Source organism: Cololabis saira, chromosome 5 (assembly GCF_033807715.1).
Source record: "Cololabis saira isolate AMF1-May2022 chromosome 5, fColSai1.1, whole genome shotgun sequence".
NCBI lineage: Eukaryota > Metazoa > Chordata > Actinopteri > Beloniformes > Belonidae > Cololabis > Cololabis saira.
In genome coordinates, this window is record NC_084591.1 from 20,102,926 (window position 1) to 20,117,816 (window position 14,891).

Below are 14,891 nucleotides of genomic sequence, written 5' to 3' on the forward strand. Positions count from 1 at the left end.
CTTTTCTCTTTGTCCAACCTTTCAGTTTCTCATGCTATCCCAGCTTCCAACACGCACACCTTGATTCTGATCAACTTCACTGCACATACACACGTGTAAAACAAGTAGCAGCTTTATTTATAAACAGTTCTCATATAATACAGAAATAATTGGAAACTCTTGAGTCTTCATCGTTTCACACATCCATCAGCAGTTGGTAAAGAGGTCTCAGAGAGAGTCTCAGTCATCTCTACTGTGCCGTGAGTCTTCTCGTAACATTAAAAACGGGCTAGAAGACTTGACACAATTGCCTGATCTGGAAATAGTTTCAGTTGCATCAAGTGTTACGGCTGCAAAGGGAAGTGGAAAGTTTTGTTTCCTGTCCTGCAGCGTAGTTCTGCACAGTCCAGCCTCACCAGGAATGGTCCTTCTTCATGGTCGTCTACCACACTCTGTAACAGTTAGAAGAAAAGTCTGACATTATTAAAGATCAGATAGCAAGTTTTGTACCCTTTTATTCACGTCTGACTCCAGTTTTCTAGATCAGGACAATAAAGGGACAATACTTTGTTTTATTGACAATTAAAAACAGTTTGGATAGTGGACCACACCTCAGCTCTGACCAAGGAAGTTTTACAAAATATGAGAAATTAGACAATATTCCCCACAAACACGCATATATACATTATAATACTATTAACTATTAATTTATACATACATATGTATTATTTATTAAATGTTGTACAATTCCAGATGATAGAATTCTTTCAGGCAGACCTCAAACAGATGCATCTATCACTGTGAAAGAGACAGACTGTTACTGCTAACCACTGCAAGAAACGCACAGATGTATCGACGGTAATGGCGGCTGCTTTTCCCTTAATGGAAGTGCTTGTAATGTTAAAACTGACTTACTGAAAGAACTCATCAAAAAATCAAGCATCTAAGCTAACAATAATGTTAATAAATGTACCAGCATTTCCTCATTTGAGTGCTGATCATCAATCTTGTTTAATGGAGCTCCTTTCTGACCACAGAAAAAGGAAAAATAGAAGTTTTACTACAATGAGAGTAATGGCTGTGCTGCAAATACACGCTTACTGGAGCACTGAAACACTGACCGAAGAGCTGAAGGAAAATGGACTACACACCTCCTCCGCTGAGCTTGAGCGGTTACTGCAGATGCTTTCCTTACCAAGTGTAGGCCTAAATGAATAATTCTTTGTTTGCTTTAAACAATGAAGCTTTGTCCAACTCTTTCCTGGGACTTTGCATTCTGTAGTGCAATATTCTTTGATTAAAAACTTTCCGTTATTTTCAGAGTTCCAAATGGAAGACAGTACCTCCCACATTTCACAAATCAGCTGGCATTCAATCAGGTCACTTGTTGAAGGTCAAGTCTCAGATTGTCTGGACTGAACCTTTTCAAATCATATTTTGATTTCTTTTGTTTGGATTTCTTTTTGCTTAAAACACAATCAATAACTTGAATACATGGCTGTACAGCTGAATGCCTCATTCAGAGTCGTTTCTTAATGTTTACAGGCCGCAAATACTTATTTACTTATCTTTTTTAACTTTTTTGATGATCTCAGTGAACTTCTGTCGATGATCTGTGTTGATTTGGACTGTGTGATTATTGTTGGTGACAAAGGGACTAAAGACCTGAGTAACGCTGGACATCTTTGGGCTGACTCAGCATGCAACAGAGGCCACGCAACAGCAGAGGGACACTATTGCTCCCACTAAGGTGAGGGTTATCTCTGGTAGGAAGACGTCTCCATGGTTAATTTAATACATTAAAATGTTAACACTTGTATTGCTTTTATTGTACGTTTAATTGAGAACAAAATCATGTGACCTGTGTGGGTTTGGTTATTGTTACTAAAGTTATGCCTTGCCTGTCATGTGTTAATTTGAACAGCAGATGGCAGCATTCACTGTTACAATGAAGCCTCGAGTAGCCAACCATTAAATAAAAAAAAAAGGAAGCCATAGTAATTAATTTGGGTTACTCGCTTGTTATATAGTGTATGGTTACTACACTACATACAAGCAATATATCTAATCCCCCATTACCATGACAACCGCCATCCCCATTAAGGTATCTGCATTCGTAAGTACATTCAACAAACACGATCCTCCGGTATTTACATTTGTTTCGAATGCCAAATATGGGGAGACGTGACGCGTCAGCGGTGACGACATTAGTGACGTACAACTTTTTTTTCTTCCTCCGGTTGCGTGTGACGTCATAAGCGCGGGAATCCACAGACACTTCTCTCTCTGTCCGTGAAGTTGACGCCATCAAGTCCGTGCAATATTAGGATAGAAACTATAAACGGTCAAAATGTCCGACAACCGCCTCAAGAGAGCTGTGCCCACCAGAATTATTTGTAAGTTGATTCAAGTTGAATGCTTTTTGGGACATTTATAGCTCCACTAGTTCCTCCAATCATCCAATCATCCTCCATCCATCGCGCCCTTCTCTCAGCTCAGGACACCATCAAGAAACTGGAGATAGACAGAAAAGAAAAGGAGCCGGTGTACCAGATAGAGAGATCAGCCATGAAAGAAGTCTGTTGCTAACAGCTCTCCGCTGTCGAAAGGGAACAGAGCAAAATTAGAGAAGAGAATGAAGCCCTTAAAAGTGAGAACGCAAAGCTGGTGCTAAATGAACACAGTCATTATAATCCTCTGGAGAAGTGCAAGGCCCTTCATGACGAGACCAAAAAGGTCAAAGATGAGGACAAGATAAAGAAGATGGAAGAGATTTCAGATCCCATATTCCAGATTCAAGAAACAGTCAACTAAAAACTTCAGAAACAACACCTGGCAGAAATAAGCACTCTCAGGTGTAAGATGCTGCTGGTTGAATCACACAGCCACAAGATGGAGCAACAGATCGTGGTGTTAAAGAAAGAGATGGAGGAGGAGAGAGCTCGAGCAGCCTCTCTGAAGCAGAGCTACTTATTATGGGAGATGAGAACAAAAAGCAAATGAAGTATCAGTGGAGTGAGATAAAGAGGATCAAGGAGGAGAGAGAAACCCTGTGGAAGGAGAAGGCCGTGATAACCGGACTTCATGACGATGTAAACAAGGAGAGGCCAGCTATGGAGGACAGACTGAAGGTCTTGCAAGAGGAGAATAAATGCCTCCTGCAACTGACAAGAGAACAGCAGATAGAAATAAGCAGTTACAGGAGGAAGCTGGTGTTTGCTGGGCCAACAGCTGCACACTGGAAGAGTTGAAGTACAGGAGAATGTTATTGACCAAATACTTAGAGAGAGGGATCCAGCAGCCTCGGGAGAGGAGGAGGCTGGAAGAAGAGTGGAACAAGTAAAAGAAAATGTAAAAGAGGCAAGTTGTCTCTAGGCGCCAGCTGGGCAGAGGAGGAAAAGAGAGAACAGACAGAGAGAATGAAGAACAGAGAAAAGAAGAGACACAGGTGGAAGCAAGCAGTGGGATGATCAGGGGGGGGGGGCTGCAGGTCAGCATGCAGCTCCCTAAGCTCTGGCCTGCAAACATACACATAAGAGAAAAGGAGGGGGGGCAGATCAGCATAACAAACTACAAGAACAATGGAGGACAATAATGGTCATGCCCGCTCCTCCTTTGCTACCACGGTCAGTGTCACCAGCCTTCTGATCACCTGAGACTACAACTCCCAGCATCCCTCAGTTCTCATGTCTACCACTACCCTGCACAAACCCAGCTCACTGTGTAGTGTTGTTTGGTTCACATTTGTCGTGAATTTCAGTCTATATATGTGTCTCTGTGTGTCTTTATTGTACAGTGTTATTTTTATTAAACCATACTATAATTACGTCTGGGTTTGTGTCTGCCTGCTGCTTTGAAACCTGACAGCACAGTAGCACTGGAGGCCGTCGCAACACCATCTATCCCTTCCTAGGGTGTTTGGGACCTTGATAACCTCTGTTTTATCGGAAAATCTAGAAGCAAAGGATTTTTGGACATCCAGTCTTTGATGTCCCTAAGACATGCCTGAAGTTTAGCTAACGATTCTGTTTCATCTTCATAGACAAATACAGCTGCGTATCATCAGCCTAGCAATGAAAATGAATGCTGTGGTTCTAGATTATACTTTGCAGAGTTTCAAGTTCTCCCTACTGGAGACTGTAAATTGTCTACGAGTGGATCTGGGATTAGTTTTGGACCTAGCTGAGATGTAGCCCCGACTTCACGAGAAGAGAGCTGAGATAGGTGGCAGCAGACCCCCGGGATCCTCTTTAGGAAGAAGTGGGTAAAGATAATGAACAGATGGATGGATTCAAATAAATGACGACATACAAAAGAAGAAAAAATACAGAGAGGAGAAAAATGCTATCACTGTTGAATAAGCCTCAGCAGGAATTCCTTGGGGGCCCTCTGATTTAAGAATATATTTACATACAATAGTTCGTAGGTACGAAGAAAACTCATTATGATATATGATAAATACCGACTTTCCTCCGCTTCTGATTCTCCATGGCCGCAACAAGCAAGTTGTTGGCGCGAGGTGCTATTGATCTCGGTTATGTCCCGCCTTCCTGCTGTAGATTGATGCGGCACTGATTTGACAATCATTTCACAATTGCAACAGCCAAAAGAACAAGTTCAACTGAGACGGACGGTTTGAAAACAGAGATGATTTTAGAACTGACGAGATGAGAAAAGACAAGTGTAGCCCAGAAAGATAACTGCATTCCTGGTGAGGGATTTGACTTCTGATTTACAGATTCTGGGTTTTGGTTCTCAGAATTTTGGTTTTGATTCACAATACATTTGGCGTAGACTTGACGCCGTACTAGTGGTGATTGTGACATCTTCTAAGGACACTGCATTTGAGTTCAGGTTAAACCTCCTCTAATGACACAGCAGTGGAACTGAAGGGGTCCCAGGACTGCCTTACATGCAGGGGTTTAACACAGGGTGAAAGCTTAAACCTGCGGGGGACCCAGGATGTACAAGTACCTGCAACTCCTGGAGGAACTCTTTCATGTTGTCTGTGCGGTCTCCAACACACCAGGCCAGACTCACGTGGAATGAAGGATCCTAGGAAACACATTGGATAGCAAGTTATATATTTATTACAAATATAATCTATCTTGTGAGCATAAATCAAAAATCCAAATGTTTCTTGACCAAACCGAGACTTGACAGATTTAGCTTATTTACTAAGGTCATAACCTCAAAAAATTGGTCTTTGTGTTGATTTATAATTATTATTGCTATTTTCTTGACTGTATAAATGATTACTGACTTTATAGAAAGTTTCCAGTTGAAAATCTGTCATTGTTTTGTCAACAACTCGGGCCAGATCCAACAGCTGAGGTTGCCCAGTCATCACTTCCATCCCCAGGAATGTCCTACAGGGGCAAAACACGTAAAAACAGGAGTCAGAAGTGCATCTCAATGGGCCACAAGTAATGACTTTCCCACTGCAATTACAAATATACAATTTATAAAGAGCAGAGACATTTTAATCAACAGGTGCTAATAAATATGAACCATGACAAGTATTGTTTGAACCATTTCTCTTCTTTTCTTTTCTCAGGTTTTCTGCTTCAAATAAAGTAGTTTGAAACTAGGACGCATCTTCAACCTGGAAAATACTGAGAAACACTTCCACACATTGGAGTGCTTTGTGAACGACACCTATCTCAAAATATAATCACTATAACACGTTACAGAATCACACAGACAAAAATCTGTCTACGTGTGACGGGTGTGATTGAAGTGTGACTGAATTTTGGGTGTCAGCAGAACAAGTTCACCGACTTTGAAGAATCGAGCTGGTCTAATCAAATATTCATCCAGATAAGAGGTACCAGTTCATCAAATAAAAAAAGTGTAAACATTTTTGACTCTCTAGATAGAGAGACACTGAGAATGGGTATCTCCCACTTATTTGTGTATTCATAAATGAAGTCTGGGCTTTTGAAAGCAAATACTTCCATCCAAACTTTCTCTTCATGAATCGGTTTCAAACCTCTGCTTCCAACCCGATCAATAAAAACTTTTATGACACAAACCATCTTGTGTCATAGCCTCATTATTAGAACTGAATAGATACATCTTTAATTCCTACATGAAAATGATATCGTTGCTGTTTGAATTGTTGCTGAAGATTAGTAAAATCAATATTTGAGGCGGTGACTTATTATTACTACCTTATTCTTTCTGTCATTGGTGGCAATGTTACCTCTTCCTCATACTGACAGAAGGTTAAAAAGGCTTATATAAGTGGATATTGTGTAAGATCATATCCAAATACTGTATATCAAGGGAAAAAAAGAGAAAGCAAAAAAGCTCCAAGCTGATCAGAGTTCTGTAAATGTAGATGAAAACTTGATCAAATGCAAGCCGGGACTTGGCACATTATCACATTACAGAGAATACAATGGTCAAAAATGTGAAACGAACCAAATTATATCGATTACAGCGAGAAGGAGAGACAAGTAAACACCTTAAAGACTGTACCTTGTTCTTTCGGCATTACAATAGACCCTCAGTGTCCTTGCTGAGCACTCAAACCTGAAAACAGGAAACATCTGAAATTACAACCAGCTTCTGATGTCCAGCTTCATCAGGTCATGACCTTCGCAGCCGAGTGGGAAGCAGCAGGGATGAGAATCAGCACCTCCAAATCTAACACTATGGTTCTCATTCAGAAAAGGGTGGAATGACCTTTCTGGGTCTGGGACAAGAGGGGAGCAGGAAAGAAGGGAGCGGGAGATTTACAGGTAGACTGGGGCGGCATCTTTTCAGGTCTGTTATGGTGAAGAGAGTTGAGCCATAAGGCAAGGCTTTCCGTTTATCAGCCGATCTACATTCCCACTCTGACCTACTGTCACGAATTGTGGGCAGAATGTGACTGTGGATTCAAGCGGCTGAAATAAGTTTTATCCTCAATCGGGTGGCTGGACACTCGCTTATAGATAGGGTGAGAAATGTATTCATTCGAGAAACATGGAGTTGAGTCTCTGCTCTTCCATATCGAGAGGAACCAGTTGAGGGAGTTCGGGCATCTGGTTAGGATTCCTCCTGGACACGTCCCTAGTAAGGTGTTTGGTCATGTTCAGCCGCTCAACCAGCCTGGGAACACCTCAGTATTCCCTGGACAAGATAGTGGCGGTGACTGAGGGGAGGGAGGTCAGGGGATGCTGTGCTGTCCCTCAGACTTGAGTCAAGAAAATAAACTTTAGATAGCAAGCGAGCACTTGTCCGCAGCTCAAAGGCAGGCACACACACCGTTTACAGCGAGCCAGGCTTGCCCTGAGGCTCTGCATGAAGGGTTGAATCCAGTGGTGCTTGAGCACGACCGTCTGAGACAGACTGAGATGGAACTCCTCCTGCTGAGTCAGAACCACACCCCGGGTCCCTGCTGTCGAGAGCACCTCCTCCAGCAGCTCCTGGAACTCCTCCTCAGGATGGTCTGGTAGAGGAGAGGAGACTGATAATCCAACACAATATCTCAAAATAGGACAATATGATGATGTTTCTGTTTCTTCTGAGTTGCTCTTACATGGCACATAAACATAAGTGGCCCAGTTCCCTCTCTCATGCTTGAAAGAGCGAATGCGTCCACCATGAAGGGAGCTGTCTTCAGTCTCTGGATCCACTTCATCTGGAAACATGGCCAGGACACAACCGGGGAGAGGCAGTCTGCAGCAAAACCCAGCCAAGTTGGAGTTACTCATTTTCTTTACAAAAAAAACAGCCTAACTAATTATATTAACAAGTTTAATGACTGACAATGTATTACTAGATAATATTTTAAAGTAAAAATTCATTATTCATTAGAAGAGCTTCTGTATGTCTACCTATGGGGTAAAACTTTGGAACAGCCTGAGCATAGATCTAAAACAAAGTCAAAACATATCACAATTTAAAAAAAGATATAAAGAAACTTTTTTCTCAAAATAAAGTGGCGAATAAAAATGTAAATATATATAGATTTATTTAATATGTGTAGATATATAGATAAATATTATGGAAACATGTTATATATATGTATGTATATGGACATATAGTGATATATTATACATACAGTATTTATGTATGGGTATATCTCTGTTAATATATATGGAAATATAGTTATATGTAGATATGTTGATAAATGGATGTATATTCATGTTGATATATAGATTTATATTGTGTTTTTTTGTGTTCTATAAGTAAGCTCATTGATTCTCTTGCTATTTGGAAAAATGAATATAAGATTTAGGGGTAGGACCTGATAAGTATATACTTCAATCCTATTCCCTTTCGAATATGCTGGTGGATCTGCCTTTTCTTTTGTTTACAGACACATATGTGTATATGTGTGTATGTATATGTATATATATGTATATATATATATATATATATATATATATATATATATATATGTATGTATGTGTGTATGTATGTATATACAGTATATATATATATATATATTTGTACTTTATTTTTTTTAACTTTTTAATATTGTTCTTTTTTAATTTGCATATTCGAAATAAAGCTCAATAATTATGCACGTAATCTTGTCCAGATATGAAGATCAGAAAGTCATTTATTTTTCCTTTAACAATATTAAAACAGATAATAAATGTCATAACCATGATGTAAAGATGGTTAATTCTGATGTCTGTATTAAATCCACCTGTTAAATAAATGTCCATGTAAAGGAAAATGTTTTTACATGTGAGAAATAAAGGAGTTTAATTCTCACACAGAATGTAATATTGCAAATGTTTTGTCATTTTTATATGACAATATTAATTATGAAAACGTTTATTTAGTAATTGTAAAGTTTTTGAGATTGAAGATGGAACACTGAGTGGATGAACTGTGTTATTCTGCTGCTCACTAAACTTCCTGTGTAGTTTATCCGCCACTTCTGAAGTAAACATGACTAAACTACGGGCATATACCTCGTTTTGGGAGCCAGATCCTCAATTCTGGGCTTCTTCTTGTCTGGGAAGTCTTTACTTCCATCATCTTCCTTCTGACGCTTTTGAGAACAGTTTTCCGCGTGTGTCGCCTCGTTTTCCTCCTCAGAGCTGCTGCTGTAGCCGACAAGCATCCTGAACTATCACAACATCGCTGACAGAAATGTCATCTAATCACACCGACTCATGAGCCAGAAAGGAGCGACAACTCATTTCTAGCGTTTTACACATTTACACTCACTTTCGGTCATGTAAACAAACTTTAGTAACCCTAAATTGGGTCCCAGTGAAACACAACAACGGCCGATAAAAGGTTCCGGTTTTCGTCATTTACATACTGACTTACTTTCTTAATAAATAAACAAAAAGTATGAAGGAAAGATTACACAAAGAATACAATCATGCCTGCAAAACATATATAAAATATTTAACAGACTCAGTACAAATAAATACCTAAGTAGAAGCTATGTTCATCTTAGCTTTGGGAAATTGAAAAACCCAGCAAAAGACATTTCAGACAGGCAGGAACTATGACTATGTCAGAGTTATAGTATAGTAAGTATAGTAATAGTGGTATACTGTTGCAGAAATAAAGGAAAGACATAATAGCTTGAGCTTACTTTAATATTTTTATTTTAGTTTAAATGTAGCCAAGATCTTTTAACCCAATTATTTAGAGATTCCAGTGCAGATTTGAGCAGCCTGTGTTACATAAATGTCTGAAAATATTGGTAATAACTGTGGAAGATGTACTTATGTATGTGAAACTTTGCTAAAAATAAAGACAGATTTATAAAAAAAAAAAAAGCGTCACTATCTTTGTGATTGAAATTATGAAAACCAAAAATAACATTCTTATAATAAAGATGAAAATCAGAAAAGACAATCAGCAATATACCTGTGGAAGTCCCTACAGAATTTATAAGTGAATTCACATGACCAGAATAAGTGAGAATTATTATTATTATTATTATTATTATTATGATTATTATTATTATTATATTATTAATATATAATAATTAAACAATAATTAATATTATTATATTCATTAATATTATTTTTATTATATTATATTATGTTTCAGGATGCCTTTGGCAAAAAGAACAGTTAACATATATCATTCTCTATATCAAATGGGTTGAGTGATGGGTTGAAGCAATGTACAAATATAAATCAATTTAAAAAACGGTACAAAAAGGAAATTCTGGGAAGTTATTTGATTGAGGAGGAGTTATGTTAAGGAAAGATTGTTAGCTGGTCAGGTGCAAAGGCACAACCAATGGGAAAATCTGTAGCCTAAATGTGTAAATTAGCAGCTATTTATTATTAATATTTATGTTTTAATAATTACGGAAGAGTATTAGGGCCACTTAAAAAGAAATAAAAAGAATTCTGAGAAAAAGTCAGAATTCTGACTTTAATCTCAGAATTCTGAGAAAAAAATCTGAATTCTGAGAAAAAAGTCAGAATTCTGAGAAAAAAGTCAGAATTCTGACTATAATCTCAGAATTCTGACTTTAATCTCAGAATTCTGAGAAAAAAGTCAGAATTCTGACTTTTTTTATTTTTTTTAAGTGGCCCTAATACTCTTCCGTAAATAATCGAGGTAACAAAGGGGCAGAGTTAAATAAGTTTTACTTCTACCTGCTCCTTTTCGGACACTGTTTTTTTCCCCGTTTGTATTACGTTTTTGTTGTTGCTGCTTTTTTTCTGTATGTTTTGAATTTGTTTTAAAATTGTATATTTTTCCCTTATGTGTTCGAAATAAACAATTCAATCAATCAATCAGTCAATTCTTAAATTTTGATAAATATTGTTTTGCAGGCTAGAATTTGTGTAAAATTACAAATTTTACACAAATTTGTAATTTGTGTAAAATTACAAATTTTACACAAATTTGTAATTTGTGTAAAATTACACAAATTACAAATTCGTGTAAATTTGTAATTTACACAAATTACAAAAATGTTATTTTATTATTTTATAATAAAATAATATTATTATATTCAGGGGCGCCACTAGGCCCTTTTGGGGGGGGCTTGAGCCCCCCCAAAAGAAGTCTCAGCCCCCCCAAAAAAATAGAGACAATTTTTTTTTTTTTTTTTTTTTTTTTTTTTTTTCCCCTCTGGTGGTCATTACTAGCAGTTTCTGATTCCACTCAATGCGCTGTGTGTGAGTTCCCCCCTCTATGTTCTTAGGGTGTGCTGACAAACATTTAGGGGGGTTCATCCCACCAAGGGGGCCCTGACTCAGCCCACCCGAAAAGTTTCTAGAACCGCTACTGCCAGGCGCTCCCTCCTCCATCTATGTGCCTAATCCCTTCACTTCACACAGGTCACACACACACACACACACACACAACGAAGTAGCCTTTTACAGTCAACAATCATTCTCCCCAGTCCCCACTCATGATGAGACTGTGAGGTGAGCATTGAGCAGTCAGAGTCGTTAGTTACTCAATTAGCGCATATTGATGTGCAAATTAGCGCATACCGTTGTAGTAGCTAAACAAAATAACTTGTCATGTGCCTGCCAGACAGGTGACGATTGGCAAGGCTACCATGACACACCAAGCCAGCCAGCCATCATGCTAGCTCGCAGTAAAGCGGGTCTAAATGGATGCAATGTCTTTTGAGAAACAATATGGGCATAAGTGAAGAACATATTTTCAAACGGGTCTCTTGTCTTCTGAATGAAATTAAGCCCTTCAGAATCGCAAGTGGCTGCTTTTCAACTAGTTGACTGCAAACTCCTGCTTTAGCTTACAGTATATTATTATCTTGTCGGAATATTATTCCAGCCAATAAGTTAGGAAGTTCCATTTGATTTGATTTAATTTTACTTTTGCCTACAAAGCAAAATATTACTTTACTTGAGTCTCCCCTGAAGTGATTTTGGTATTATTTATGCAAGCAAAATTCTACCATAACCTGTATGCAGAATATATATAGGGAAACAATTATTTTTTCATCGCTGTAAAACCACAGAACAGTAAAGAAGATATTGATGTGTATAGGTCTTCATAGATCTAGTCTCTTCATTTTGACCTCAAAGTGCACCAGATTGATCAATTTTTACTTAAAATCTACAAATTTTTCTTCCGGGGGGGCATGCCCCCGGACCCCCCTAGGGGTTCTGTGGTCCATGAACTTTGGTAGGCTGAGCCCCCCCAAAGCTCTGATGCTAAAATCGCCCCTGATTATATTATTTTATTATTATTCATTATTATTTATTCAAGTCTAAGAGAGATCTCTTTGACTGTATTTGTAAAGTATCTTTGGCTCCACCAGCTCCTGTATTCATGTTCCCGCGCCAGCAGCGGCTAGCGCTAGCAGCAGCTAGCTGCTCCAGCAACAACAAACATGTCCGTCCTGCCGGTCCGCGGGACCGCGACGACCTGAGGCGATGGCGCTAGTGGCTCGACCCGGGAAGGTTTCGGGAGGATTTCCACCGTCTTTAATGAGCCCGTAACCAGCGGCCCCCCGGACGAGAGCGCGGGTGTGAGGAGGACGGGACCCCGGGACCGTCGGGACCGGAGCACGGTCTGGTCTGCTGGTGCAGCCCGGCGGGGCTGCTCGCACCCCGGGTAGGTACACGCGGGTCCCCCCCCGGTCCCCGGTCCCCGCGGGGAGCGGGTCGCTGCTGGGTGGTGGTTCCCGGGGGTCTGGTCCCCCGGTGTGTTGGTGTGTGGCCGGACCAACGGCAGCGCCACCGGGCTGTAGGGGGCTGTAGGGGGCTGTAGCGGGGCTGGCCTGCTGGCGGAGCCGCGCTGCTGCTGCCCCAGCCCGGCTCCGCCAGCAGCGCTGCCCGCTCCTCTACCTCCTCTACCGCGGACCGCCGAGCAGGCTCTCCGCCCGGACACGGCGTCTCCGCGCTCACCGCCGTCCGCCTAGAGGTGCACACAGCCCGGCGGGGTTGTGTGTGTGCAGGTGTGTGTGGTGGTGGTGGTGTTTCCTCCAGCAGCCCATTGTTTGGACGTGTTCAGCAGCGGGAGCATCAACATGCTCCCACCATGGCTGCTGCCTCATCTAGGTTGACTAGTGCAGGGGTCCTCAACCGTTTTTCAGTGATGTACCCCCTGTGAAATATTTTTTCAGCCAAGTACCTCCTAACCAGCGCAAAGCACTTTTGGTTGTAAAAAAAAAAAGACCTAAAACAGAGCAGTGTGCCATCAGTAACTGATTTATTAAACATAAACATATTGCTGCTATGCTTCAACCACGACTCCGTCGTTGGTCCAAGTGATTGACAGGTGAAGCCAGGTGGCATTTGACAGGTTAGGTGGAACCATCCTGGTGTGGGGGATACTCGGTTATCCGGTTTTAGGATAATAAGTTGAATAGCCTACTCCTGAAAATAAAATTCATTTTATGAATTTAGACTTATATTTTCCTCAATTACTTATGAAATATTTATTTTTAAAGGATTTTTGCATGGATGCTACTTTTTAAATATATGTATATTTTAAAATCTCACGTACCCCCTTTTAGTGCCTTCACGTACCCCCATTTGAGAACCACTGGACTATTTTGTATATATATATATTTATATAAAAGACAAATATCACGGATCAAGTGTTAATCAATATATAATTAGGCTGTATTCCTCATTAGATAGATAAATGGATGGATAAATAAATGGATATTTAATTGATCCTGAGGGAAATTCAAGAAATGAATGCAAACATCTCCATTAATTAGATTAGATCAGATTCAACTTTATTGTCATTGCACATGTCAAAAGTACAGGGCAACGCAATGCAGTTAGCATCTAACCAGAAGTGCTTATGCAGTGAAATAAACACGCATATATATATATATATATATATATATATATATATATTAGGGGTGGGATGATACGGGTAACTCACGATTCAATACTGTGGCGATATGTGGCCCACGATAACGATAATATCACGATACACGATATCTACAATATTCGATATATTGTAAGAAATTTCATCAACAATATATCTCGATATATGTGACTGAAAAAATACCCATAAAAAGGAAAACGTCTGTAGTTATGCATTTATTCAATGCCAAAACTTCATACAATGTACAAAGAAAGTGCATTTGTATAGAGCCTCACTGCCTCCTAGGCTTGTAAATGTAAACACTGTACAGCTGGACAAATTGAAGTGCATGAACAACAGTGCGGCGACAACCGCGTAAATCCATTATGTGTGTTGTAATAAAATATCGATATTTGCCGTCAGTTTATCGATTATTTATTGCGACACAGAGTGTACCAATATATTGCAATATCGATTTTTTTTTTTTTTTTTTTTCTCCTTTCTTTTCCTCTCCCCCACCACTAATAAATATGTATGTCCATAGTGCAGATTAATAAATAACTGTTGTTATAAGGTGCAGGTCAGACATGAATGAATGATAATATACATTATGAACAGATGAGATGTGATTATACGATTTACACAGATTTGAGTTGGAGTATATACATGAGTGATTGCAATATTTACATGGGTGTGGAGGTATTTACAGTAGTGCGATGAGGTAGTTAAGATGTAAAAAGTCCAGTGCAAATATATTATATACAGTTGTGCAGTCAGTGGGTGCTAGCCCCGTTCACCTCTGGGGTGGTGCAGGTTTGGGGGGGCCTGCGGGGACAGAGCAGAGTTCAGCAGGGAGACATCTGTGGGAAAGAAGCTGTTCCTGAACCTGGTGGTTCGTGTACGAAGACTCCTGTACTCCTGAATCTGAAAACAATCTGAAAAGTCCCTGCTGAGTTGAGTTTGACAAAACAATCAGATATAGTGCAGTACCAAACCCTAAAATTGTGTCCCCAATATCTTTACATCACCAGTTAATCAAGGGATTGTATTTCATTTACAGTATATATAACCTGTTATTTCTAATAGACATTGTTAACATTGTATCATATTTATTAAATTGTATAAAAGAAGGGTCAACAATATACTGTTTTTTAGGAGCATAAGTTTGTCAACACACCTGT

General features: G+C 39.6%; 1 protein-coding gene across 1 annotated transcript; it reads right to left on the reverse strand.

The window, feature by feature from the left end:
• Positions 1–119: 119 nt before the first annotated feature.
• Positions 120–9,162, reverse strand: usb1 (U6 snRNA biogenesis 1). Its single transcript, XM_061722507.1, has 7 exons — positions 8,898–9,162; positions 7,508–7,647; positions 7,234–7,417; positions 6,463–6,516; positions 5,243–5,348; positions 4,954–5,034; positions 120–431 (listed from the first exon to the last, which is right to left on the reverse strand). Exons 1-7 carry the CDS (start codon positions 9,047–9,049, stop codon positions 324–326), a joined length of 825 nt encoding a protein of 274 aa, XP_061578491.1. The 5' UTR covers positions 9,050–9,162; the 3' UTR covers positions 120–323.
• Between the last annotated feature and the right edge of the window lie 5,729 nt (positions 9,163–14,891).

Coding starts and splice junctions, on each gene's coding strand:
- usb1 (XM_061722507.1), bottom strand. CDS start 9,049: ATGCTTGTCGGCTACAGCAGCAGCTCTGAGGAGGAAAACGAGGCGACA. Junction 7,648..8,897: donor GATCTGGCTCCCAAAACGAG/GTATATGCCCGT, acceptor GTTTTGCTGCAG/ACTGCCTCTCCCCGGTTGTG. Junction 6,517..7,233: donor AGCCTGGCTCGCTGTAAACG/GTGTGTGTGCCT, acceptor TCCTGTTTTCAG/GTTTGAGTGCTCAGCAAGGA.